General features: G+C 39.2%; 1 protein-coding gene across 1 annotated transcript; it reads left to right on the forward strand.

Annotated features, from left to right (window-relative positions):
* Positions 1-165: 165 nt before the first annotated feature.
* parga (poly (ADP-ribose) glycohydrolase a) lies at positions 166-27,615 on the forward strand. The gene is made up of 18 exons (XM_040001614.1): positions 166-333; positions 1,499-1,561; positions 1,703-2,374; positions 2,494-2,626; positions 4,915-5,037; positions 5,163-5,243; positions 5,592-5,666; positions 9,948-10,040; positions 11,271-11,425; positions 16,792-16,871; positions 16,967-17,027; positions 17,486-17,561; positions 19,773-19,920; positions 23,648-23,726; positions 23,819-23,927; positions 24,473-24,578; positions 25,697-25,825; positions 26,423-27,615. Exons 2-18 carry the CDS (start codon positions 1,545-1,547, stop codon positions 26,602-26,604), a joined length of 2,319 nt encoding a protein of 772 aa, XP_039857548.1. The 5' UTR covers positions 166-333; positions 1,499-1,544; the 3' UTR covers positions 26,605-27,615.
* The last annotated feature ends 78 nt before the right edge of the window (positions 27,616-27,693 follow it).

The raw sequence follows: 27,693 nt of genomic DNA on the forward strand, positions 1-27,693 counted from the left end.
ATGAAAAAATCTGCAAATTAACAAATATTATTTTATATTGTTTAATTGTATGTTTAATTGTTTTATAATACAGGAAAGCCTGTGCAATGTAATTTTACACATTTATTTCTTATAGTTAAATCCTCGAGAGTCACGTTGACAGATTTCTTTCATTTACCATCTTAGCATTACGTGTATTTACACCGGTCCAGCAGGTGGCGGCAATGCACTTGTAAGTTGGTGTGCTATCCGCCCTTAAAAGCCACAAGAAGAAGAATAAGCATCTCGAAGTGAAAGTGAATAATGTGGAGAAAAATAGTTTATATTTAAAAGCCTCGAACAAGGAACAAGCTTGTAAGTTACGTTTCTTTATTTGAATGACGACCGCACTGTTAGCTTATATAGGTTAATCCGAGCTACAGTAATCGAGGCTAACCTTCAGCATTTATAGCCAATCAAAGCTAAGTTAGCTAAAGATGCTGTGTTTTTGCAGTGCGCTCAGGGTAGTAAGATAAAGAAAAATCTGTCGTTTTAGCGTGAAAGTGACGTGTCAAATGAAGAAAATATGCTTGGCCAGCTCGTCGTAGCTTTGTTGGAGCTGTCAGCTGTGCGTTTTTTTCGCGGTGTGCCGTCTTTGTCTGTAATTAATGCACATATATACAGGTAAAATGAACTGAATCTGTAACTTACTGTGAACATCTACCTACGACCATCTTCGCTGAAGTCACAGAATGTAATAAGTGGACCAAAACACCTATTTAGGTCTTACTGTAGCTTCCACCCGGCACTAGGAATAAACAAAGTTTGTATTTCACTGTATTAGAAGTCCAGTTATACATACCAAGACCAGTGTATTTCTATTGTTTCTGTGTTGTTGCTTACGAAGGCTGAATGTCATGTTTATTTCTGGTTTGTAAGGATTTCTTTGAACAGTTCTTTTAACTACCGTACAACATAAATCTGTAATCGCTTTAAAATACAAGAATTGGGTGCAAAAAATGAAGTGAATTTGTTTGTTTTTTTCTCTAATCCACACCTGGTCAAAAGTATATATACACAAGCTCAAATATATAAACACCCTTATTATTTTTTGGTTAGCTATTGATTTGAGATGAAGTTGAAGTATATGGAGATACTCCTCCAGTCCATGGCATTGTCAATGTGGACATTGTCAATGTGGACATTGTCAATGTGGACATTGATGCTGGCGTTCGAGTAGTCGACACTTCACGGGAGGCTTAGCCTTTGTAGTTCCAGGGTTATCACTGAACAGCATCCTTACCAATTCCTCTCTAAAACTTTGGGTATATTTCCAGACGCTGGAAAACACACAGCCGCATAATTTGTACTTATGTACAGTTGTTTGAAGTGATCATCTTGCTGCACAATCATGCCACCCTGGAAAAGTTCAAAGAAACCATTAAAAGCCTCAAATTACCCTGACATGCCAATGATGAGTGTATATAAACTGCCTTTTCTTACTGTGCCAGCATACTTACTTTCTTTCTCTCTAATACAGCTGGTTCTGATTAGTCTTGTATGACGTGTTAAACGTGGATGAAGTTATGGATTCTCAAACGAGGTAAAGTATACAAGTTAACAGTTTGCTTGGTCTTGCATGAGTAATTTCCAATGTACTGCTAATTAAAGAAAATATTGATGGAAAATGTGTGATTATGATAAAAGTATATTTTATATGTTTTATTTTCTTTCTTTTTTGCAGCAGTTTAAATGCTGAGGTTAATCAAGAAGATGTAAAGAATGATGCTCCAAAAACTAACCTCACAGATGAAAGTGATGAACTCTGTTTTGAAACACAAACGTCTGACGCTACAGGATACAGTGCACAAACAGAGAACACACATGATGATGTGTCTTCCCAGAATTTGATGGACTGTAGGTCTGCAGGTGACACGGATGAAGCTGTGCTCATGTGCAGCAAAAGTAACACAGCTCCAACACAGTGTTCTAATGGGCAGAAATCTAAGAGGCCCAGTTCACCAGGTCCTCACCCCTCTAAGACAACCTGTGTTGCTGCACACACTACCAATACGAAACTCCATCCCTGTCTTAGTTTTAGTTCCAAAAACCCAGTGTGTACCCCCACTGATGTGGAGATGCTCAGTCCTGATAGTCCAGTCTGTAAAACCATGTTCAACAACTCTGCAGACCAGGATTGTGATGGAGGTTTTTGTGCAGAGCACTCTGCCTTTGCAAAGGCTCAGGTAATGGAATCTCAGCAGACTATCAAAGACTCTGATCCAGGAAGTTCAACCAAAGAAAGAGAACATCTTCCTGCAATCGGATCCGAGGATGCTGAAATAGCAGACCACAGTGGGTCATCTAATATGAGCCAGGACTTAATTGAAAGCCAGCCAGATGCAATTTTGCAAAGGTCCTTGGAAAGATTTTCACTACAACTTTTTTTTTTTTTGTGCCCTAGTACCATTATATTCATAATGTCCTTTAGTTAATCTGCTGTCTGCTTACCTGTTCTTTCTTTTTTCTGTATAGTGTTTCATGCCCATCACATAACATTGAGACAAAATGGCAGGGGACGCCCATAGATGAGCTGAACAGACTACCCCAGTGTGCCCCTCCTCTGTCCCACCTGAAATCAGCACCTCATCACACTGTCACAGTCAGGGTGAGTCAACAGCCACTTCTTCTTTTGTGGATCTTTGTATTTGCTAATACAGATATGTTCATGATGACCTGCTGAAGTTCAAACTAAGCATCAGAATGGGAAGAAAGGTTATTTAAGTGAATTTGAACGTGTCATGAATGTTGATGGCTGCTCTGTGTATTTCAGGCTATGGGGAATTAAAAAAAAAATGTTTTCCATCCAGCATGCTTTAATATTTGTAATTCAAAAGTTATTACTTTGGGGAAAAAAAAGACTCCTAAAGAAATAAAGCAATTTATTTAAATCACATTGCTGACTACAGAGTCTTGTTAACCTATGAGGCAGATTTTGTTTAACTCACCATAATTATCTGTTCAAATGTTATTCTAATAAAGGATGATGCTGAAGCTGATAGTAAACTAAGATTGTTATTGCAAAAGGAATCTGCATTTCTTTGTTTGGCTGTAAGCCTATTAGTGTGTGTCATCCCCTCACCGATACCTGGGAGTCTCTCGAGAGCACGTTTAGGACAGATGAGCACAGAGCATAGCAGCACCAGCTGTTTCAGGTGAACCAGGGGAATGTCTTCCTTTGTTACTGTCTCACTCTTTCAGTCTTTTAATACTTATGCTTATCTACTGGGATTTTCCTACACAGGCATCTCTGGGTTTTACAGAGAATAATGTGAAAAAGAGAAAATATTCAGTGAATGGCGGTTCTCTGGCTAATAAGGGCATGTCAGAGTTAAATGCCCAGAGATCTTCAGTCTCATAGGAAGCCAACAGTAACTCACATAACCGGTTGTTACAGGCAAAGTATGCAGAAGAGCAGCTCTGAATGCACAACATGTTGAACCATGAAGCAGACGGGCTACGGCAGCAACAGACCACACTAAGTGCAACTCCTGTCAGCTAAGAACAAGAAACTGAGGCTACAGTTAACATGGGCTCACTAAAATGATCCAATAGAAGATTGGAAAGACGTTGCCTGGTCTGACGAGTGTTGATTTGTACTGTGACATTCTGGTGGTAGATTCAGAAGTTGAATTAAACTGCATGAAAACCTGGCTCCATCCTTCCTTGTATTAACTGTCCAGGCTGGTGGTGGTTGTAATAGTCTATGGGATATTTTCTAGGCACACTTTGGTACCAACTGAGGATTGTTTCAACATGACAGCCTACCTGAGTGTTGTTGCTGACTAAGTTTATCTTTTCATCTCTGAATGATCACAGTGCACAGGTTATCATCTTTCTGTTTCCAGCAGGATAATGCATCATGCATCAATGTGTCATAAAGCTCAGATAATCTCAAACTGATTTCTTGAACATCACAGTGAGTTCATTGTACTCAAATGACCTCCACAGTCACCAGATCTCAGTTCAACAGAGCACCTTTGGGATGTGGTGGAACAGGAGATTTGGATCATGGCTGTACAGCCGACAAATCTGCAGCAACTGTGTGATGCTATTATATCAACATGGACCACAATGTTTGAGGAATATTTCCAGCACCTTGTTAAATCAATGCTACAGTAATTAAAGCAACTCGGAAGGCAAAAGTAGGTCCAACTCAGTACTAGCAAGGTGTACCTAATAAAGTGTCTGGTGAGTGTGTATCATCACTTGATGAAATGTGTTTATATAAGAGAAAAGAAGACTGGGAGGATTGGCAAAGATGACGTAAAGAATGGCTCTTGAGATGCAGACAGGGTGAATGAGAATGAGAGAGACAGTGCTGGGCCGAGTGAAGCCGTCCTCCATGATCCCCTGAGGGGCTCTTGTCAGTAGCAGTCCTATCAGACTATCCTCCGCTGCTCGTCCCACAGGGACATAGTCAGTGCTGCTTTACTGCTACAACTTGCTCTTACCATCACCAAACACTGCCACAAAAACTAGATGCTGCCAATCACTAAATTCCAAGAATGAAAATGTATTTGTAATTAATTTTCTAATTAGATCTAATGTGTACACTGAAAACTGGTTGTCTTTTAGTTCATTACGCATCAAAGAAATGTATGACTTGAAAATATGTAATGCTTGTATTTTTATTTTCTATGCGTTTACCTTTAGTGTGAGGCAATAAAAATGCCTTATACAAGATAAGCCTATATAGAAATTTTAGTTTATTCTTTAATTTTTTACACTATCTACCAAGCTGTGCTCTAACTTTCAGGGGCTTTTAAAATAAACCAAAAGGCATTCTTTTAATGAGCAAAGGGAAAACAGTTAATTTCATCATAATTTCTCTAAAAACAACAGTAACCTGTAAAGAACATGTTTTCCTCTTGCATTTTTATTTCCCTGTTACAGACAGATCTCCTCAGGGAGGGAGAAGTCCCTGTCCCATACCCTACCAAGTTCAAGGATGCATGGGATGATTTGTCAGTGAAGATGCCCTGCTCTGAGAAGAATCTGTTTCCTATGGAGACAGAGGTATAATAGTTGTATAGCATCCCTCCATCCAGACATGCCATTTCAGTACAATAAAGTTAGTTACTGCAAGAACACTGACGTAAGAAAAGTTTGTATTTATTAATTTTTTTTTTTATGTTGTGTAGGATGGAAATGGCGTCCAAAGTCGATGGGACCTGATCCGCACTGCTTTGCAGAGGGGGTTCAAAAGTTGTCTGGATGTGAGGGTAAGAGATCAGAGACACTGGTTAGTCAAACCTAAAATATGGAAACCAAGCAGTTGAAACCCGGAAACACTTACAATCCAGTAAACTGTTTCAAAAAGCGGGAAAAATTCGTGTTGCCAGAGTTGCCAAACAAATGACCACAGTAGGCTTTTAAGTGTTTTACACAATATTGAAGAATTTCTGGGCATATTTGTTTCCAATTATATTGTGAAAGCAATGGCAAAGATACAAATCGTATTCCATAAGAAACCACATGGTGGCAGAGTTTGCATCAGTTGTATTTTACACCATTTGTAAAACCATGTTACATTTTCAGTCTGACTTCTAACTTCTCATTCTTCTCTTCAGGATGCAATCCTTAGGTATAACACAGCCCATGCAAAGAAATGGGACTTCACTGCCCTGAACCTTCTTTGTACAGAGGTACGATGTTCAGTATACGACTGTTACCTGATGTTCTTGTACGAAAGAAAAGGCATAATATTAGCACAACTTCCTAATGGACTACTGAAAATGTTTTAATTCCAACAACTTGTCCTGTACAGACATGTTTGCTGAACATGGCAGACCTAAGAATCCTTTTATAAGATCTTTACCATGAAAAAAAAACTCATAAAGATTTATTTGAATCTGATTGAGCCTTGTTGACTTGTAAATCCCAGCAAAATGTAAGTCACCATGATTATCTGGTTAAATGTTAGTCTAATGAAGAATGAATCTAAAGCTGATAGTAAAGTAAAGTTGTTATCGCAAAGGGAATCTGCTTGTCTTTGTTTGACTGTAAGCCCATTAGTGTGTGTCATCCCCTCACGGTACCTGTGAGTCTCCCGGGAGCACATTTAGGACAGATGAGCACAGAGCATAGCAGCACCAGCTGTTTCAGGTGAACCAGGGGAATGTCTTCTTTTTTTATTGTCTTCCTCTTTATCCTTTTAAACACTTCTTATCCTCCTTTCAGACAGTTAGGGGCTATAATTGCACACGTGTTATGAGGATAACATTTTTAGACATGGGACAATGATTTCTTGTCATTCAATTTTACAAGATAACTTTTTAAAGTGTCAGCCCTTTTACGGAGTTTCTCTCCTTAGAGACTGTAGATAAAGTATGATCTTTATTACTTATTATGTCTACTGCACAGGCTGAAACTTTATATTTTAACTACACCACCACCCAAAAGAGCCTAAAGATAGATGGCAAAGCAAATTCAATTTGAAGCCTAATTTTATAGCTACGTTTAGCATTTAGAAGCATTTGTTTTATTCCTAAATTCTTCCTGGGTATATCAATTAGGAACAGAATCATTATAACAATGCAGTGTTCAGAATTAAGTGAGTGCTTGTGATATCCGGCACAGTCCAGCCAAATTGTTATTTAAACCTAATGCTTGTTCCCTCTCATCGTGGATTACTCAGCTAAATTTAGCCTATTCAGAATTGTTTTTTTCCTTCTCTCTGAAATATTTTCTTAGTAAGCCAGAAAGCTTGGCAGATCAATAGCTGTCTAAGCCTTTTTATAGCTTAATCCAATTTAATTAAAAGCCCCCATTAAGTCTGTAAGGATGCTAAGTAAGGCCAGGCAGTAAGTTGGTCTTCCCGGAAGCAATTTCATCAGCAACTCCACAACTGCCTGCTCGCTGTCGTGACCACAGCAATTCCCCCACTTTTGTCATTTTTATGTTCCAAAGACATTTTATAAAGGCAAGCGGCGCTCACTAGAGAAGGACAAACCAGTGTTTAAATGACACAGTAGAAACCAGAATTTGATTACATAAGCCAGAGGTCCCCAACCCTTTTTGCGCCACGGACCGGTTTATCTCCGACAATATTTTCACAGACCGGCTTTTAAGGTGTCGTGGATAAATACAACAAAATAAAACCAGTGCTGGTACCCAAAACAAGGAAGATTTATTCATAAGACACGGGAAAAGACCCAGAGTTAACGATAAAAACGTTTAAAAAATAACAATAAAAATAAAAACCCTGAAAACCATAAATTTCTCACCCGAGCCTCAACTCTTGCAGCCCGGTACCAAATGACTCACGGACTGGTTCCAGCCCGATACCAAACGACTCGGGTACGTGGCCTGGTTGTTGGGGACCGCTGACATAAGCAACAGTTGGCCAAGTGATGAATCCACCCACTAAATATTCTTGAATAGAAAGACGTAGGCACAGCACACCTGCTGGCTGTGACTGGTATCAAGCATTCAGACCTTCATGACAACACTTAAGCAGAAATGATTAACAGCTGTCTTTCTACGGCAGACCTGTTTCATGCAAAGCGATTGATTTGTTATGCACACTCTAATGTCGTGAAGAAACAAACGGTCAGTCATTCTATAACAGTGGCCAAACCAGCTGATTGATATAACAGTTTTCAGTGTCATATTTGTTTTTTGTGGTCATTATGAATGCTAACCACTGAACTTCTAAGCCAATACAACCTAATTAAATGTGGTGCAACATTTTGTATCACTGAGGTAAAATAGTGAAGGGATACATTGCCCCTGGGCCTGTGACTGACAGTCCGCTCAGCATGTAATAGCCATAAGGTAAAAAAAAAAAAGAAGAGGTTTCCAAATTAGGGCTTGTCTGTAAATTGTCTTAGTGTTTCTCCTCTGCCGAATGAAACTGTCACTGTGTCATTTTCTGACGAATGTCTGAGGGCTAAGCACAAACCCAGTCCGGGAGTACAGTACAGCTGATGTTTCAGTACACAAACATATATATAGCAGCAAGACAACAAGGCTGTTCCTCTCATTTTTGTGCCCTGTTGCTTGCTTGTTTGCTTCCGTCTCTCTCACTGTTAAAAATGTCTTGAAATGCAGGGTTTGACACTAAATGTATTGGGGAAACACCCTTAGAAGAACTGTAAATTAAATAGTCAAATCAAGAGTTGTGAAGGTTGAGCTGCCAGAAAATTAAAATGACTTGTAAAGACTAGAATGTATGGAAGATCAATGTCTAATCGATCACTATGCTATGAAGCACTAAATCCTGACTGCCCTGATGAAACTTGGTCTGTCATATTTATGGATGTGAAATGTATAGTTTGTGTGTCCACCCTAACCTTGTGGTGAGCTGCTCTAGCTGTGGAAAAGGGGGGGGGTGGGTTGTCTTTCTGCCCTCATCCTGCCGCATCACCAGCTACCATCTATTAGTCCCACAGGAGCGCTTTATGATGTCTGCCAGCTCATTACTCCTGACAGCATTTAGTCAGACCTGCTCTGCAGCCATATAAATGCCCCTGGCCAAATCAACCACCAAAGACTTCCTGTGGAAAATCAAGCCACCCTGCCACTCTCTCCACAATTGGTCATTTGCATTTGCTCCCAGAAGATCCATTTAATCAGCACAAGCTCCCCTGCTTACCTTGATAGAATAAGGCATGTGATTGATGACAGTGACATTCGAAGCCAATACACTCATAAATGATTGCGTTGTAAATCTGGGGCGTATGATGGAATAACTGGGTGTTTATTTTAGGGGGAATTGCAGATGGATGCTGAGGTAAGCTTCAAGCTGAAGTATGGATGCCTCAGCTGTGGCGAGCTCATTCCTAGATTGATGGTAGTTTCTTTGGAAAAGGGTTCTGTGTAGTGAACGCCTCTGCAGCATTTCTGTTTCTGTGTTTTTTTTTTTCACTGTTGAAGTTTAAGTATTATTGATATCTGAGTAGTGGGAGTTCATCCTATAACAACAATAAACTGAAACTTGAGTTTTTATTGTTGGATATGAGAGAAAATTGCGTAGATATTGCTTACTGGTGTAGGGTTATGACCTCTGACTTGCTGTAAAGCTGTTTTTAGACCATGTCAAGTTAATCAAACAGTTGGCTCATCCTCAGATTTTCAGTTACATCCTGGGTCCTGGGCTTAAGAAAACAATACTAAACCTTAAAAAATGGCACGTTTAAAATTGAGGGAAAATGAACAACAAATGCACAAAACAAGGAATAATTTATGGCTCTTTTTTAATTGCATGAAACCCGTGCATCATTTCTTTTGTTAATATTCAATGAGGAAAGCAATGCGTGGAAAATTTATTTTATTTTATTTATAAAATTTAACACACATCAACAATGTGTGACATATGTGGGTTTAGGTTAATTTGAGCCTTAATTAGCCCTATGCATGAATTCGCACGTGTATGGTTGTCTGTCCTTGTTAGCTCTGTGACAGACTGGCGACCGGGCTACGATGTATCCTGTCTCTCACACTTGGGCAGTTGTGATAAGCTCCAGCCCCTTGGACACTGAACTAGATAAGGGGAAGAAAATGGATGGATTGATGTTAAAACTCATATTTATTACATGAATGAGTTGTTCCAGTATATTTGTTGAAAGTGCAACAAATGAAGACGTAGCTTCTTAGCTTGTACTTATACATAAAAAAAGACAGATTTAGTTTTTTGTTTGGACAAAAACAAGTCAAAATCATGCTCAAGTCAATGAGCAGAAAATGTAAAGCACAAAAACAAGCACTGGTTTGATTCTTAAATGAATAACAAAAAGTTAGGGTTTTTTTTTTTCTCCATTTGTTAAGAGAAATCTGTGGTGTGACAAAACAATATGTCAACTTACATATAATCAGTCACTCTGACTGCTGGCTCCGAGTAACTGACTGCCTAAGTAGGCAGTCAGCTCGACACATATCTCATTTAACAATACTTAAGCTTACATGTATTTTTTTTGTCTTTTCAGTGTCTTGAACATTGTGAGGTACAGCAACTGTTTGATACCGTACTACCTGCTATGGTTGATCTTGCACTTAAAGCTCCTCGGCTGTGCACAATGGTAGGTTTTGATTGTTGTCTGTATTTATACCAAATTATCTATTTTAAGGGCTTTGGAAATGTGTAAAGGTCAGGCATTACTCATGAAAGTAGCAGTGTTTAAGGTATGCAGGAAGACGAATAAAAGTGTGGTAAGTTAGCAGGACGGGTTAGATGGTGCATCAATTTATGAGTTACAACTCGCAGCTAATGAATCCAACTCTTTGGTCCATATCAGGAACTGCTTCATTAGAAAAGAGGACTGGGAGAGGAGAGGTCCATGTTCTGCCATCCATTTCATGTGCTATGCTTTTGCACTTAGGAAACTCCACTTACTTTTTGTGAATTCGGTGCACTAAGTTGGGACTTCTGAATTTTAAAATGCAGTCTATCGCTTTAGATTTCCACAAGTATTCCTGTTCCAAGCAAGACACATTGGTAGTGCGGGTTTGAAATCGGCCGCTTTGAACCCCAGAAGGCCTTTTTGCAGTTCACATTACATGGAGATCCATGTCAGAGTTCTTTTAAATGCCATGTCCATTTGTCCTTGTTTCCCTCTTCTGTCATCAATTTTAGCTATCTGAGAATTACAGGATTGGTATTTTTGTAATCACATTATCTATTTCAGTCTTCAGTATAATTTAATAAAGAGAATTCAGCTCCCACTGCGGGATAGGGGAATCCCTCTAGTTCCTGTTTACGTTGAGAGCCAGGGGCAGAGGTTTAAGTATTATCCACTTTAACTAGAGGATGGAGTTTCTGTTACAGATTCCATTTTAAAGGGCATTATTTGCAGATATTGAATAATGAAGCTTTCTGACTCTCTCAGCTGTGTTTGGCAGTATTAAGCGTCAAGCCTAATATTTATATGTGCGTTATTAGAGCTGGTATTGATCTGCTAACTGGGCAGCCTTGGGAGGCTCTTTAGCCTTAATCAGTGAAGATGGATGGGCCCTGTGTGCCTGACTGAACAAACCTGGGGGAGAGCAAGAGAACTGGGACCTTAATTGCTACCACCCATTTAGCTAATGGAACTCTCAGTGTTTGCTAGATTGCTAAACTAATTATCTATCCTCATTAGCTCTTTAGCCTACACCACTAAACCCATATTACTTTGTCTGTTTTTTCTGCATCTGTCTTTGTTACTGTAATCCCTTCTCTTACTTTTTGCTTTGTCACTGTAGCATTGGCATTATATCATCAAATCACTGATTGGATTTTTTGATTTTTCTGTTTTTTTCTCTATTTACAGCCAATTCCTTTACTTAAGTCAAGGATGAATCAGTCTCTGACCCTTTCTCAGGAGCAAATAGCCTGTCTTTTGGCCAACGCCTTCTTCTGCACATTCCCTCGACGCAACTCCCGCAAGTCCGAGTATGGCAATTATCCTGAGATCAACTTCTACAGGTGAAAGCATACAAAACAAAAGAAATCACCAGCAGCCTGCTGTTATTAGTATTTTATACAAAAAAAGGTTTTCCCCTTTAGTGCCCACAATGTTGCTTTGTAAACCTTTATTTAGAGCAGGACAGAGGACGTCTAAGGTGATTGAACCCTGTTGCTGTTCTACCCTATAACTGAGGATCAAATCTATCCCTCAGTATCTATAATACATATCAGTAATAGGGTTTTTTTCCTTATAAATTTCAGCTATCTGCCTCAGTGTGATTGTTTTGAGCGACTCTGTTTTTAATGATCCTACCATTCAAAATAAACTAACATCCATCAGGGGGCACTACTGCCTTGAAAACCCTTAATAGATGAATTGTTTTGTTTTTACTTACTTTCTGTTCATATTGTTTCTTGCACATTCAGTGTAGAAATTTACCTTGGCTGCAGTGGTTGGAAAAACAATGAACTGATTTCTGTATGAATGGAGCCACGGTTTGTCATTTGTTTTTAGTTGTTATATTGCAGTTTGTGGTGTAACTGCAAATATCATGTTATAGATTTGAGGATGGGGCTGTGGGCTGAGGATCTTTCTCCATGTTATACCCCATGCGTGGGAGGGAGATCCCAGTAGGAGTGTTAAATTGGAGTTCTTTCTTACAACCTACTCAGAACCAGTGGTGTGTTAAGAAAGCATGGGTTAGCTAATGGAAACAAATTGTTATAATAGACTGTTTTAAAGTGAACAATTGTCTGCTTGTCTGTGTGTCACTGGCTTCTCATAACTTGAAGTGTCACTTTATTTGTAAAAAAAAAAAAGGAAAAAGGAAGTGATGCAACTTTATAGCCCTAAACTTATAACAATGATGTGCTGTTGTGCTTTTGCTCCGAACATAACAGGTGTGAAGTGTAGGTGACAGCTGACATTGTAAAGTTATAGCAGGTTAAAGTAAACTGCCAGTCTAAATATCTTACTTTCTTACTTACTTTCTTTTTAAGATCTACCTAAATGGAGAGAACGTAATTTTCCACCTTAAAAGAATAAAAACAATTTTTTAAAACGAATTCGGCTTAATGACCGATGATTTTATGTCACAGTGAAGCATCCCTCATCCATAATTCACAAGATTCTCTATTCCTTCCTATTGCACTCAATGATCGCCTAATAGGCTTTCAACCAAATTTTGTTTCTCATTTTATGAGCAGTAACCTGTGAATTGTGATGGATTTCTACCTGGATGAGCTACTACGCCATTGATCTGGTTTATCCTATTACAGATGTGGTTACATTTATCTAAGTCACGTCTTCTGTTTAATAGTGGCTGTTGTTTTTCCGGAAGTGTATTTAGAAGTTTATCTGAATTGAAAATGATTTTTACTGTTGTGTTTTCCTGCCCAATGTTTTGTTTTGAGTATTGGTAACAAGAAAGAAGAATTTATGTGAAACAGGACAAGAACTGTGGATGACATATGAATTATGACACAAAGCAAAGTTTTGTGTATAACAGAACATAAGAAACTATTACAAAAAGCAAAACTTGTCTGAGTGTGAAAAGTTATGACATGATGACTATGAACAGGTAGCTAATTGAATCGGATAGGCATTTTTTCCAAGTATTTTTCCCCCATTTGATAGTGGCTAGAAAGTTGACATATTGTTTATAGGTGAGAATGGCTGGTAACAGAGTTGTAATTAGATTTTATTACATGCTTTGCAACTTCATGTTTGGACAGTAAGTGCCTCTGTATATCCTGAACACTGTCCAGACAATACCTCAACTCAATTTTCCCCTATTTCCATGAGGCCCTTCTCCTCATTAGTGACATTTGCAATAAGGGTTGTTGCCCGACACACTGAAGGCGTTGGTTCGGTAATACCTTATAATGAGTTCCCATATTCTTTGCAGAACATGAACATTTAGTGCTATGAATTTTGACATTCTCTGCTATCTACATGGGCTCTAATTGCTGGTCATTTTCAGATGGAACAAAATACATTTTTCAGTTTATTGTATACGCTGCCTCTTGCTTTATTGATATACTGCTGCCAAATATCAACATTTGCATTCATTTTAGGCGTTTAATGGATTCCCGCTCCAGTTTGACTCACCAGAGTGACTAGTTCATCGCTCGTCATGGTGGTGTTTGTCAAAATAAATTGGAAAATAAATAAACTTGCTGTGGAGAAAAAGAAATTCAAAGGTGGAAAATGGATATTATTAAAATGGAATAATCTTAGCATAACACACAAAATCTGCCCACAAACAACTCTTTCATGTTCAGGAGTTGAACAATCAGAATGGGCACACAGGTACATCTTTGACCCCTGATGGTTCTTATCTGTATCTGATACTATGATGCCATGACATTGCCTAGCAACTAGCTACTAACAGGTTAAAATGACCCATTGGTAACATTTATGTGTAGACTGTGTGAAACAATGTAGAAGTGCCTTAAAGCCTCCATTCTATCTGAAAGCCACCAGATGGCGATAGCTGTAGTTGAAAAAAAGACTTCTGGTCCTGTAGAAGTCTACGAAAGAGCGGCTTTCTGATCTGACCTTTGTAAACACTGTTGATCTGAGTTTATGGCCTCAGTCACTCATTTTTTGATCATATTGAATAAAAATTCATTTGAATTTGTAAATCTTCATTATATTATGTTTCAAAACTGGAGGCTTATCTGTGCTATGAAACCACATGTTTACTGGCTAATAGACTGTTAATCACAAGTCATTATCCAATGAGTGTGCGGTTTCACAGTCAGACGCAAGGCAATAGCAGAAACACTCAATTTCATCTTTCAGTCGAATTCCATTTGGGTTTTTTTCATATAAGGCTAAATTACCACAACAGTCACCTGAAGGTGCTTTATATTGCCAGGTAAACCCCCATAATAATACAGGGAAAACTGCAAACAGTCAGACCATTCCCTATGAGCAAGCACTTGGCGACAGTGGGGGGAGAAAAACAGCCATCTGGTTTGACCAGTTGAGGGTGAATGAAGAGAAAATGTGGAAGAGAGCCAGAGATCTTCAAAACAGGACTTCAGCAACCATGGGCTGAATCCACCTTTTATACTGTCTATATATTTATTCCCTTTATCATCTTATAAAAGCACAATATGATTTGAATTCAAGCAATAACATCTCATTCATATCAATATAACTTGATTTATGCATCTTAGACTATATAGACAAAGTACTGGTCACCTACACATCACATCTACAGGAGCTGCTTGACAGTGGAAACTTATGCCATGAAGCTTCTGCCGCACAGTTTTTGTACTAATGTCAGTGCCAGCGGAGGTTTGCAACTCTGTAGTTACTGAGTCAGCAGAGTGTTGGGAACCACTTTGCGCCCCAGCACTTGGTGATCCCACTCTGTAGCTTTACATAGTCTCCCGCTATCTGCATGAATTCCTAAATATTTCTAGTTGTTATAGTATTATACAGCAAATAACTCCCTCCTCTAGTTCAGAGTATTATGCATCTGCACTGTCTTTAAGGTTCGATAGAATTATTTTACAAATCCTGTCATCCTACTAATTATCTTTGATTTGGTCCATATAACCTTCAGCTGCCTTATTTTATCTAAACCATAATTGCACTTTCAGTGTCATCTGTGTGTCATCTGTTTGAGGGCACGATATCTGTGTCTGTAATGATGTAAGTATTGATTTCAGTTGCAGCGTTGGCTGTTTCAGACCACTTGGGTCTGCCTTCACTGTCAGTATTTCTGCCTAGAGCAAAATACAGGAAAGGCCAAGAGAGGGGGGAAAAAAGTCTTTGTGTTTCTGAGGAAACGAGACGAGACAACCGCTGCAGTCTAAAATGGGTCCTGGATCGTTACACGCCCTCCCCTTCTCGCAGTAATTGAGGGAGTGTCCGTCACTTTGCTTATCGGTTACACTAACGCTCTGTCTTGGGCAAACAGAGCAGCAAGCAATCTGCTGATTGCTGTTTTGGCAGAACTGTCGAGATTTGTCCTCTGTTAAGTGATGGATAGATTCAAGGAAGAGGATAGAAAGCAGAAGACTTGTCATTTTATGGCTTGTCTTTTCCTGGGTTTGAGAAGAAAATGACATAGGGAATTCCAATAACAGTTTGGTCATCAATGAAGGCTCATTAGTAAGAAATAAATACCCGTTTTTGTTTTTAAGTCATTGTGAGATGGTCGACCTTGTTTGCAAGGAAATAGCTGAACAGGTTATGGCAAAACTGTCAGAAATATTGTCTCCATATGCACTTTATGCAGTAGGTACGGTTATAGACGACAAGAACCAACTAATTACTGTCCTTAAATGAAAATTGCTGCAGTATATTTTGTAACAAAATCCTTCATAATTAGTAGTCCTACTTTCTCAAGTGCGGTATAATTTGTGGCTATACTGTAAATCCCACTGTAATTTACTTGTTTCACTTACACTTTCTCATAGTCATGTTGTCCTCCAGGATACATTATGCCAAATTAACACTGACTAAAGGAACTGATGGGGTGAAGGGGTTCACAGAGGATGAGTAAAGTGCTGTGTAGAGAAAACCAAAACTGACATGAAAAAATTATCTTAAATAAATTGCTTTTTTTCTTTACTCACAGTAAGGCTTTTAGCAAATGACCTTTTCGTTTAATTTGTTCCCTCTGTTTTTATTTCTTTACCGGTCTGAGCAGAAAGTGGTGGGAGGGAGAGATGCTGAACTATGGTTAGTCATCAGCTTAGGTCGCTTTTCATGGAGGGAGTGTACTAGAATGGGGGTGATTTAAGCTTTCCATCCAGTGCTCTCTCCATCCCTCCACCCTAGTTTAATAGTAACTGAAAAACTGAAACGGGGCCTCAGGCAGTGCCGTTGTATGAAGGATGAGGGTAGATGGGAGAGACATCATGCCAGTTTGAAAGCGTGACTTCACTCATGTTCCTGTTGTGCAGTGAGCTTTAGATAATAAATGAGTGAAACATTAATGCCTCTCATCTTCTAAAATGTAACACATTATTTAATGTCAAAAATACAGGTGCTATTATAAAGTTTTGGAACTTGCCCCATAAAAATCTAAAATTAGACCTGAATTAGATTTGGCTTCATGTTCCATCGTAGATATTCTGGAAAGGTTATGCTTTCAGCATTGCTGTGGAAGTGTTGCTGTGATGACTTGCACTTCTACATCCCCTCCCGTTGGTCTACTGGATAGTTGGATGGATAGCACAATGCCAAGTGCCACCATTCAATTTGTTTGACTGTTTATATGCCTGAACGGCATACAGACACAACTTTGAAGGGGAGATACTGTACATTTTACTCTTTTTTTCAGAAGTTGTATAAACCTTTTCATGTAGTGTTTTAAATTAAGTGTTTTTTAACTCAGACATACATTTTCTTTTGGTTTCAGGTTGTTTGAAGGTCCTTCACCAAGAAAAATTGAGAAATTGAAAACTCTGCTGTGTTACTTCAGGAGAGTTACACAGACTAGTAAGCAATGAAAATAACTAACATAATGTTGTAGAAGTTGTTGCGCTTCCCTGTGTCTTTCAGTTGAATAACCTTTTGTCTGCTTTATTTTTAAGCACCCAAGGGTCTTGTTACATTTACAAGACAAACACTAAACAATCCACCAGACTGGGAAAGGTAATAATTACTTCTCTGGTTCCTTATGAACATAATAAACTAATGAACTGCATTTAAAATAAATTATCTTGCGATTCATGGCATACTCTGTCCAAAACAAATAGTATATTCTGCATTCTGTGAAGGCATATAATTGTTGTAGGGGAGTAATTGTTATTTTAACAGGAAGTAAAATCCTGAAATTCTATCAAAGTTTCACTAAATCTTTCCTGAATAACTCTGAAGTGTGTTGATTTTGTCTGAGTGGGATAGTGACCATCAACTCCTCATAGCTTCTTTGGTGCTCATGTGCACAGATAATTGCCATTATATAAATTCCTACAATGAAAGTAGTAGTAGGACAGTGTTTTTAAATGGTGGATTTGAAAGAGTAAAGGGCCCCAATATGGATGAGAAGTCCACATGAATGTTGAAGTGTTTGTAATCGTTGGTTTTTTTCTCCCCTTTTTTTTGTCCAGCTCTCAGACTCAGCTGACACGCCTGCATATCACTTGTGAAGGGACAATTGAGGAACATGGATATGGAATGCTCCAGGTAGGAATGTTTTACCACACACTAAGCACACAGTTTTACCTCTGACTTCAGTAATTAAATACTTCCATGTCATCCATGTCTTGTTAAAAATATCAAAAGCACTTCTTAACAGCATCTTTTCTCTTTTAATGTGAGAATTTTAATTTTCAATTTTAAATACAAATAGTATTCTGCAGTTTTTTACTGTGGTTACACCTAATGAGTATGATTCTGTCGATCAGTCTATTTTTCTTGCTTAAAAAGTAAAAATATGACCTTCAGCTTTAAACCAGTTGTATGATTTTTGTGCATATCAATGCAAGTTATTGAATCTCTGTCTGCAGTGACTCACCCCATCTTCTTGCCCCCCTTGTTGTTTCTGTGTAGCTGCCGCATTTATTTTACTCTAGTTGACAGCTGATGTATACACATGAGTAGCTCCGAGTGGCAAGGGTGGAGGAGAGGACCCTGGGGTGGGGGATGAGGGAGAAGGAGGCACACAGAGACAAAGATGACGTCGGGGATCCATCTCACTGGGGTGACCCAGTGAGCTTGGAGTCCTGTAGGCGGATTGATGGCTACCTCAGCAGGCTGGATATTGGTTGTGTGTTGAGTTTTGATAGGGCAGAGCGAGCTGTCATCCTGTCGGGAGGTGAGATTGAAGGGTGGGAGGTGAGGTTAGGGGTAAACCAGTGAAGGTGAGGAGTTGAGTGGCTGGTTAGAAAACATACACAAACCCACTGTCACACAGATTGACGTAGCTGTGGGCCACTGAGCAGAACCTTCACCCCTGACAAGCTGTTTAAATATCTGCATTGTGATTTGAATGGGATGTTCTCTTATGCGTGCCACAAAAACAAGATCTGGTCTTTCATGGCATGAAGCTCAAGCACCACACTGAAAATATTTCCCCAAAGAAGCGTGAGTCCTAGAAATAAGCACAAACATATCGGTTATTGGTATGGATTTATCTTATTTCAACAAATTCCTGGGCTGTTTTTTAAAATTTAATTTCTTGGACTCTATTCAGTGTAGATCTTGAACTTTGTGGGTAACAGAGAGGATTTTGAAATGTGGAAAATGTCATTAATATCAGTCCAGACTGTTATTTCAGTCATTTCATATCATTATATATGTATTTTTTTTAGCTGGATTGGGTTGAAGTTTTTTAAGACTGAAAAACATGGTCATGTGACTGCAAAAGAAGCCTGACTCATCACCACTCCACCACCGTGCTTGACATGGTTTGAGGTGTTTCTGCTGAGAAGCTGTGTTGGTTTCATCAAACATCTCCAAAGGACATTGTTCAAGAAGTCTTGGTGTTTGTTCAGATCCAACTTGGCAAACCTACACTGTGCTGCCATGTTCTTTGCAGAGAGAGAGAGAAGAGGGTTTCCCTTGGCAACCCTTCCATACTATTGTCTTTTTCTAATTGTATTGTCATGAACTTTAATTTTTAACATGGTAGCTGAGGCCTGTAGAATCAGAGCTGTAGCACTTTCTTTTCTTTACCTGACTGTATATTGATTCTCAGGGTTTGTGACTTTAGATTGTGACACTAGGAGTTGGTGTCAAATTGGTTTGGTTGTAGTTTTTGACATAACTCAAATATGTTGTTCAGTCTTAAAAATTTCAGATGGACAAGTCCTTTACCTTTAGTAAGTTATAAAAGATGCAACTGGATAAAACGCAGATAAAGTTGGCAGACTGCTGAACAGCAATGACCTTTTATTGCCCGCTTCCTTTTTCTCTTTGTTGAATAAACACTGAATAGATAATGAATAGTGAGGCCTCTTAGAAAATGCAAAACTCAGACATGTGGGAAATCTGCACACATTCATGCACTGTAGATTTGAAGTATATCTTTAGACTTCATGGGTTGTGTTCTGTTACAATTTCCTGATTGGATTATTTCCATGCAGGAAGGATCATTGCAATGATCTTTATAGATTTATCTGATATAAATGGCCACAGTGGACAAAAGGATAGATAATGAGACACTAATTGAAGTATTTGTTTAAATAACAGGAGTGACAGTGACAGAATTTCACAAATTCTCTCATTTATACTGATAGGTCAAAGGGCAGTATGTCATACTGTACATGTCATGTCATGCAACAAACCAAATAGAAATCTGTATTTTTTAAATAAATGTTAATTTCAAGTTTGAGGCCAAACAAATGTCCTTCTTTTTTTCTTTTCTTTTTCTTTTTTTTTTTTGTATTTCACTAGGTGGACTTTGCCAACAGGTTTGTAGGTGGTGGAGTCACAGGACATGGACTGGTCCAAGAAGAAATCAGGTTCCTTATCAACCCTGAACTCATTATCTCTCGCCTCTTTACTGAAGCTCTTGAATACAATGAATGCCTCATCATCACAGGTGTGTAGTTTCTTTCTTTTTCTCACACAAACATATGTATTTTTAAGTCTTGAGGCTTTGATTTGTATGACATTTTTACTGGGAACTTGATCACTGCAATCTATTTTTTATTTTTATTTCTTTAGTTAAAGAAAAAGTGATTTCATGTTTTGGGGTTGTTTTCAGATGGATAAGAAGGTTGTCTCCCTGCTCTTTCTGCCTGGGGAATGGGTCCTGACTTTTGTTTGTGCTTATGTGCTGAAAAGCTTTCTTGGAGTCACTGAGCAGGACGCTGTAAGAGTCACCATGTGGGGACTTTGTTGTCCTCCAGGGGATCTCCATGCTCACCTGGGCAACAACAATGAGAGCCTGATGAGCATGATCCTCCGGAGAGTCCATTTATTAGTTAGAACCTCTGATTCAGAAGGAACAGCGAGGTTTCAACCTGGTTGTCAAACACTGGAAATGGTCTTGATCTTCTCAAGGATATTTCTGGGAGTTTGACTAACGGTTTTCCCTGGGATGTCCTGTGGGATGTTTTTCAGGAGTATTGTGTATTTGGCCTCTTGTTTTGGGCTATAGCTAAGTGAAAGCATGCTATGCATTGCTGCCACTTAGTTGGGCTTGTTTGTGGTGGGGTTTGGAATTTTGAGGCATAGCCAAATAGCGGCTTGTCTCTAGCTTGAGGGCCTCAGAATCACCTTCTTTGCTTTTTGTGAATGAGGTGTTTTTTGTTTGTTTTTTTAATTCAATGACTAATGACCTCCTGGTCATACTGGGGTGGTTTGCAACTGAATGTGATATGGTGGGAATGAAATTGGCAAGTCAATTTTGAGATAGTAGTTGTTGGCTGGAAATGGGTGGAGGGCTCACTCAGTGCTCACTCCACTTGCTGTCTCGAGTAGAGGAGCTGTGCAACGTGGGGTACAGTGTGATCTGTGGTGGTGGTGAAGAGACAGCAAAGCTATCAATTTACTGGTTGATCTACATCCCTACTCTAATATGTCAGTAGCTTTAGCTAGTGACTGAAAGAGTAATTTTGTGGACATAAGTGGGGGAAGTGAGCTTCTTCCGAAAGGGCTCTCCTATAAAGATAGGATGAGGAGTCATTTAGGTGGGGCTCAGTATTGAGCTGCTATAGTACCTTTACATATCAAAGGACATGGTCGAGGTGGTTTAGACATCTGACTAAGATACTTACAGGCACCTTCTACAGGTATCGCCTACCAGGAGAGGATGTGGCGGAGTCAGGACGTGCTTGAGAGCTTACATCTGTTGGTTGGCTGTTGGTGTCCCCCTTCTATACCGCCTTTCAGAGCTTGAGGAGGTGGTTAGGGAGAGGAAAATCTAGAGTACTGATCCTGCAACATAGAAACATTGTCATAAAATGGATGGATAGATCGATAGATAGATTTATTGATTGTGTAATAATACTTGAGTATCAATGCAAGCTGTCCCCTTATGTAATGTGCATGTACTGGATTATTTCAAGTAGAAAGTAAACACTATTACAAAACATATAGAACCACTAGACACTGATATATGGTGTAACCAGACTATAAATACTCTACATTTAATTTATCTTCATGCCATGGGGTATATAGGCTATTATTTGGCAATTATTCCTTGGTATTGTGTTGGCTTTCCTCTTTCTCCAATAGAAACTAGACACATCTATGTATCTCCCATGCCTTTCTAGTATTACATTTTGGTTCAAACCGGTGTTTCGTCCATCACTGAGTTATTTTCTCCTGTTCATTGAGCTCTTTGTGTTTATTGGGCTCCATTTATTTTTGCCCTCATACTTCCTTCCAGTCCGAAGGTAAATCCATTGCATTGATTCAGATGGGACTGCTTGGTTATCCTTCATTTCTCCCAAGCAGAATTGCTCTATTTTTCAACCTCCAACTCACTGTTTCGGTTATTCTTTCCTCTCATTTGCCTCCCTCCTGCAATTCTGGTCATCCTACCTTTTTTCTTTTCCATGCCTCACATCTCGACAGTGTCAACAGAAAGAAGTATGTGCAGATTAAGATATGCAGACGTGTGGAAAAAAGTAAACATAATATAAACACTTACTTTGTTTTACTGTTTTGATGCTTTTATTTCATAAAATGATCATTTTGAGACATTATGCTGTTTGATAAATTCATCTTTTTGGCATGAGAATATATCTTTTTGACTTAAATCGCTCAAAAATGCCTGCTATTGATTGATTCTGTTTTTTTGTAACGTGACACAAATCTGAAAAAAATTCAAATACATTTGCATTGTCGGATGTCCCTCGGCATACTTTATATGCTTGTTATTTTGGGTGGTTGAAAAGTAGAAAAAACAAATAGGGTGACGTTCATGCTGCTGGACCACTTTACCAAAGAAACACACACAATGGAAAAAAAAAAAACGAACTCTGTCAGCAAGCCAATCGTTGTCTGTTTTTATGTGGCGCCATGTTGTCTTCCTTGAAATTCCTATCTCTCCCCAGTGACCTTCAGGTGGTTAGTCACTGTCCCCCTCTTTCCCTCCCCTCATAGTGCTTCCCTCCCTCTTCCATCCTCCTCCTCTCCACTTAACTTTATTACATTTGGACAGAAAACAATTTATAGCCCAACTAAGGTCATTGCTGCACTAATGGAATGGGCCAGTTATGCCATAGATTCATTAAAATCTTCAGTATTCCTTGCACGAATGCTGTGTTTCCTCTTAAAGTCCCATTTCTCTTGCTAGACTCTTTTCTCTTTTGTCAAGTTGATCATATTTCTTCATCTTTAGCGATGCCCTAGCACAAGTCTTCAAGTGCATCTGGAACTTTAATGTCAGAGTACTTGTAAAACAAAACTCAAGTCTAAGTTTGAATGCCCACTGGCGTTTTACACCGGGAGGCAAGGTCTGCGATGCAATCTCCTGATGGACGTCAGCATAGCGGGATGCCATTATGGGCGGTTGCCAGACTGAAGTGGCTCAAGGTGAATAGAGAGGAGGAAGAATTTTGGTGGACACAGTGATATGGGCAGCCTGTTCTTTGACGTTAGGAGTCGCTGGTGTTGTGGAAAGCACTTTAATTGCAGTGCTGGACCTGCAGTGGCACAGTATCCTTTAAATAAAGCAACTGCTCCTTTTGTTTGCACAGCCAGTGCCTTACTAGAAAACGCAATTTCTGTGGAAACAAAAAAAGTTTTATATGTAATGCAGAAAAAAAAATGTACGTTAAAATTTTTTTTATTAAATATTTGCAAAATTATCCATAATTGTTGGTTTTTGTTCTAGTGGCTTCTGCCCATTAACTTAAGAAACACTTTCTCATACTCTGCTCATACAACTTTAGTTCACATGTTTAACTTCTACTCTTCAACAAAGTGTTATATAACCACATCATTCCTAATGTATGGAGCCTTTAAGGGGCAGCCTTTTCAGAAAGAAGCATAGGTGTATTATTCTAACCCTTAGGACATAACCCTAGGTGTTACAAAGGACTCAATCTCTTAAAAACACGGGTGTGTCAGTAATTAATTTTTGCTTGTTCTGTTCTTACATTTTCTCCCAGTTGTAGCTCAAAGCTTTTCATTTAAAACCCCATAGCAGATTACTTATTAAATCAGTGGGCTTTATTCGTGACAATTCAATATAAGCTGATACTCTGTATGCTCATGTGGAGCATAGAAAGCGCTAAATTTGATTTTAGAACCTGCTGTGTGCTTTGACTGCTGAGCAATGAGTAATATCGTATTTCCCTCGTCTTATACTGCAGGAGCTGAACAATACAGTAAATACTCTGGCTATGCTGAGAGTTACAAATGGGTGGGTATCCACAAAGACGAGACACCCAGGTAATTTTTTCTCTCCCCTCCATAGGATTACTTTTGTGTTTGTTGGTACTTGTGCTGATGTTTTAAATGTAAAATCTTTCTTTCATTTCCAGGGATGACTGGCAGAGAAGATGTACAGAGATTGTGGCCATTGATGCTCTTAAATACAGGCACTTCCTGGAACAGTTTCTGCCCGAGAAGATGACCAGAGAACTCAACAAGGTGAGGGAAGATTTAGTTCAGCGGTTCTTTTTCCAAACGTGTTTGTGAAAGGTAGCAAGAAACCTATAAAGTGCTGCTCTAATTTGTAGTACCTTTTTAAAGGTGTCAGTGCGATGGTGCCGAACACGGCCGATGTTATATTGTTTTTGATAAAATGTTCACGACCATGAGCTTTGACATTTTGTCTGGTACAGCTGCTAAAATCTAAGTGATATGTAAAACCGCTCAACTGCTAAATACTACATAACTCTCAATAGTATTACTCCCAATTTTACTGCAGTTTTTTTCTCCACATGACTAAGAAAAATATATATTATGCACTTTTTTTAACAGACTTTTTTTCTCTTCTCAGTCGAGTAAATGCTTTATTGCATATTTTTATATTTGCTTATGGTTCAGTCTGAGGGTTAACACTTGCCCCCACATTATACATTAATGTGATTTTAATTAATTTTAGTAGACTCTGAGAGATCATAGAAAAGACTGTACTGTTTGTTTGTCTTCCCCACTCTTACATCCTTCTCCCTCTTTTGTTTTCGTTCCAGGCATACTGCGGATTCCATCGAAATAATGCCAACAGGAAGCACCTCTCTGCGGTGGCCACAGGCAACTGGGGCTGCGGAGCTTTTGGCGGAGACACACGGCTCAAAGGTATAATTGGATGATTTATGGCAACAAAATCTATAAACTAGGCTAGCATCTGTGTCACATTTCTTACGTTAAAATTTTAAGGCTGGATTCCCAAGACTGCAGTGAATATCAGTAGCTCAGACTTGATCACGGCATCTCCCAGTCAGTAGAGCCCCTGCTGAAGGACTTTCAGCATTTATGTAGCTAATAGTGTACGACAATTTCCAAGATGCTGTTTCTCTCAAGCCTCTCTAGTCAATTAGAAGCTCTCCCAGGGTGTCACTCTCCTGTCCCTTTTCAGTCTTTTATAGATCATCTGACACATTTATGTTTTCCATTAAATGGGCGATTGATTACAGACAAAGACGACCATAAATCCAGCTGATGCTGGTCTCAGTTTGCTTACACAACATCAGTCTTCATAAGCAGGGAGACCCTTACTGTTGTTTTTTGGCCAATTGTGTGTTGGATGTGCAGAGTTTTCTGTATGCCTAAATTCATGGCGCATGTACCCTGTTTTTGCTGTGCACATCAGTGCTTTAAGGCTGTACTTTTGGACTGTTGGATTTAAAACTGAAGCTGCTAATTTCCTCTGCAGCATGCTATGAATAGATCCCCTGGACTTCACATAGTCCCCGAGGATGATATTAGCTTCCGGGGGGCTCCGCCCATTAGCTCCAGTGTTAGCATAGTTGGTATTTTTGGAAGCTAATAACTGTGTTTTACATGAAAGTCCAGGAGCTGACTTGAGATGTGGTATTTACATAACACTAGTCGGGTATTTTGAAGTAAAGATTACAGAGCTTTTGCAAATGATGTCATTAATCTGAACTGTATAACCATTCTGTTAAATATTTAAAAATCATGAAACCTAATTTGCAGGAGCTCAGAGACTGAATGCTGTTTACGAGGCTATTCTACCAACACTGGATTATTTACTCCACTAATACAAATTGCCACTCATGTTCTTTTATGCCACAGGCTGTACGTTATCTGGCTTATTGACCAATTATTTAGTCTGTCATGCTTTTCAGCGCTCAATTACACCTTTATAGTTTTATTCTGGAACCAATGGTGCAAGTAGAGTGAATGTTGTCGCCTGAATTTTCGTCTTGAAATTCGCCTTCTCTCTTTTTCAGCGCTGATTCAATTCATGGCAGCAGCAGAGGCTGGGCGAGATGTGGCGTATTTCACATTTGGAGATGCTCAGCTGATGAAAGATGTTCATGAAATGCACGCTTTCCTCACAGAGAGTCGGGTCACTGTTGGTAAGATTCACACACAAGACGTTTGTGGCTAAGCTGTGGTCACTCAGTAGAATTATTAGAAACAGGAACTTTTTGCTTTTGCACCTCAAGGAGGTTTTCCTTCTTGGTGTCATTACAGGACTGTGTGTATAAATAACAGCACACACTCCATGGGTATGTTAAGGTACTCTACCATATGGGCCATCTCCCCGCTCCTCAGCCCATCCATTCAGCCTGAGCCGCAGAGTGGATTACTGCCTAAACTGGCCCCGGCCTCTTCCCTCCCCCTCTCTTCATTTTTCTTCTGTTGACATTTATTGAAGCCTTTCAGAGAAATTCCCCTCTAGCCATCCATTTCCTAAAGTGGAGCTACAGGGGGGGGGGGGGTGTTGCAGTATGTGAGTGCGTATGTGCGCTTGATTTATAAATGAGCCCGAGTACACCTTCATTTTTTTTTCTTACCTGCTTGAGTGTCTGTTTCTCTCGTTCACGATTCGCTTGTGCTTTTGGTCCTATTCTCTTAAATCCCGTCTTCCTTACATGTTTCTTGACCGCGTCCCTTTTGTCTCTCCTCCACCTCTCTTCCCCTCTCTCCACCACCCTTTTTTACCCTCACAGGGCAGCTGTACGACCTTTTAAACCAGTACTTCAACGAGGTGTGCAAGAATTGTCGCACGACACGACCTGACGTCAGCCTCTACAGATTCATCTATGAGACAGTCTCTTCCCCAGCAGCCTCCGACACCTTGAACACTGCTAAGGATTCTGGGATGTCTCCTGTGACTTCAGACTCTCATTAACAGGAAAACAACTGTAACCTAATCTTACCTCCCTTCTCCTTTCACACTTTGTAAAAGAGGCAGTGTGCCCTTAGTATTGTGGTTACGGTCACTTGTTTTCCCCTCCCTCTCTCTCTCTCTCGCTCTCTCTCTCACACACACACACACACCCTTTAAGTTTGTGATCCCAACATGCAAGCTATCAAAACACATTTCTGCCTTTCTCACTGGTGGTATTATAGGAATCTCATAGTACGGCACCAAATGTGGTGACTTTTTTCAGAGACTTATAGCAATAGTAAATCCTGGTTGCTGTTCTTTCTTTAGTCCAGATGTAATGTGGAGGGTTTGTTTTTTTTTACACACTAAATACAAATATGCCCAAATATTCATCATATGCATGGTTGTGAACAAATTTCACCATTGATAATCCAGGACATGATAATCCTCCCTGGTTATCGTGTCTTGTATTGTGTTTGCTACACTTTCTGGATGAGTTGTGTTCTCTACTTACTGTACCCGGGCTATGGTGAGGTGCCTGAATGAGATGCCATTCTGTAGTCTATGCATGGGTAACATTTATTTATCAAATATTCTACAAATATATGCTGCTCTTTTATATCCTGTCTGATACCGAAGTGTAACATACATATTGTCCTTAAGGCATATTTTACTATGGATCACAACAATCAAAATAATCACTAGTAATGTAAATCATCTCAAATTAAACATACAGGAAATTTAAGCTCACAGTCTAGACGTTTCATTTTACTCTAAACAACTTCATTTGCTACATACAGGGGGATTGAATAAAGTTAAAATGGCACGAACAATATTTTTGTTAAATGTTTTTACACAACATTTATTTTGGGGATCACGTTTTCTATTATTTACTGTGTTTTCTGATTGGCAGTGTGGATTCTATTTAATGGGTTTGGTTACATTAAAGCCTGTGAGTATTGCATAGAACTGTAATTTAGGCTTTTAGGTTGTACGTTTTATTATAATTTCTTAATAAAAGTATGACATGTATTTCTCTGCTCTGCGTTGCGTTTCCCTGCTCAAATAAACACGGTTCACTGAATAAAGTGATCGCCACAATGTGAAATT

Source organism: Simochromis diagramma, unplaced genomic scaffold (genome assembly GCF_900408965.1).
Source record: "Simochromis diagramma unplaced genomic scaffold, fSimDia1.1 OVJJ01000421.1, whole genome shotgun sequence".
NCBI lineage: Eukaryota > Metazoa > Chordata > Actinopteri > Cichliformes > Cichlidae > Simochromis > Simochromis diagramma.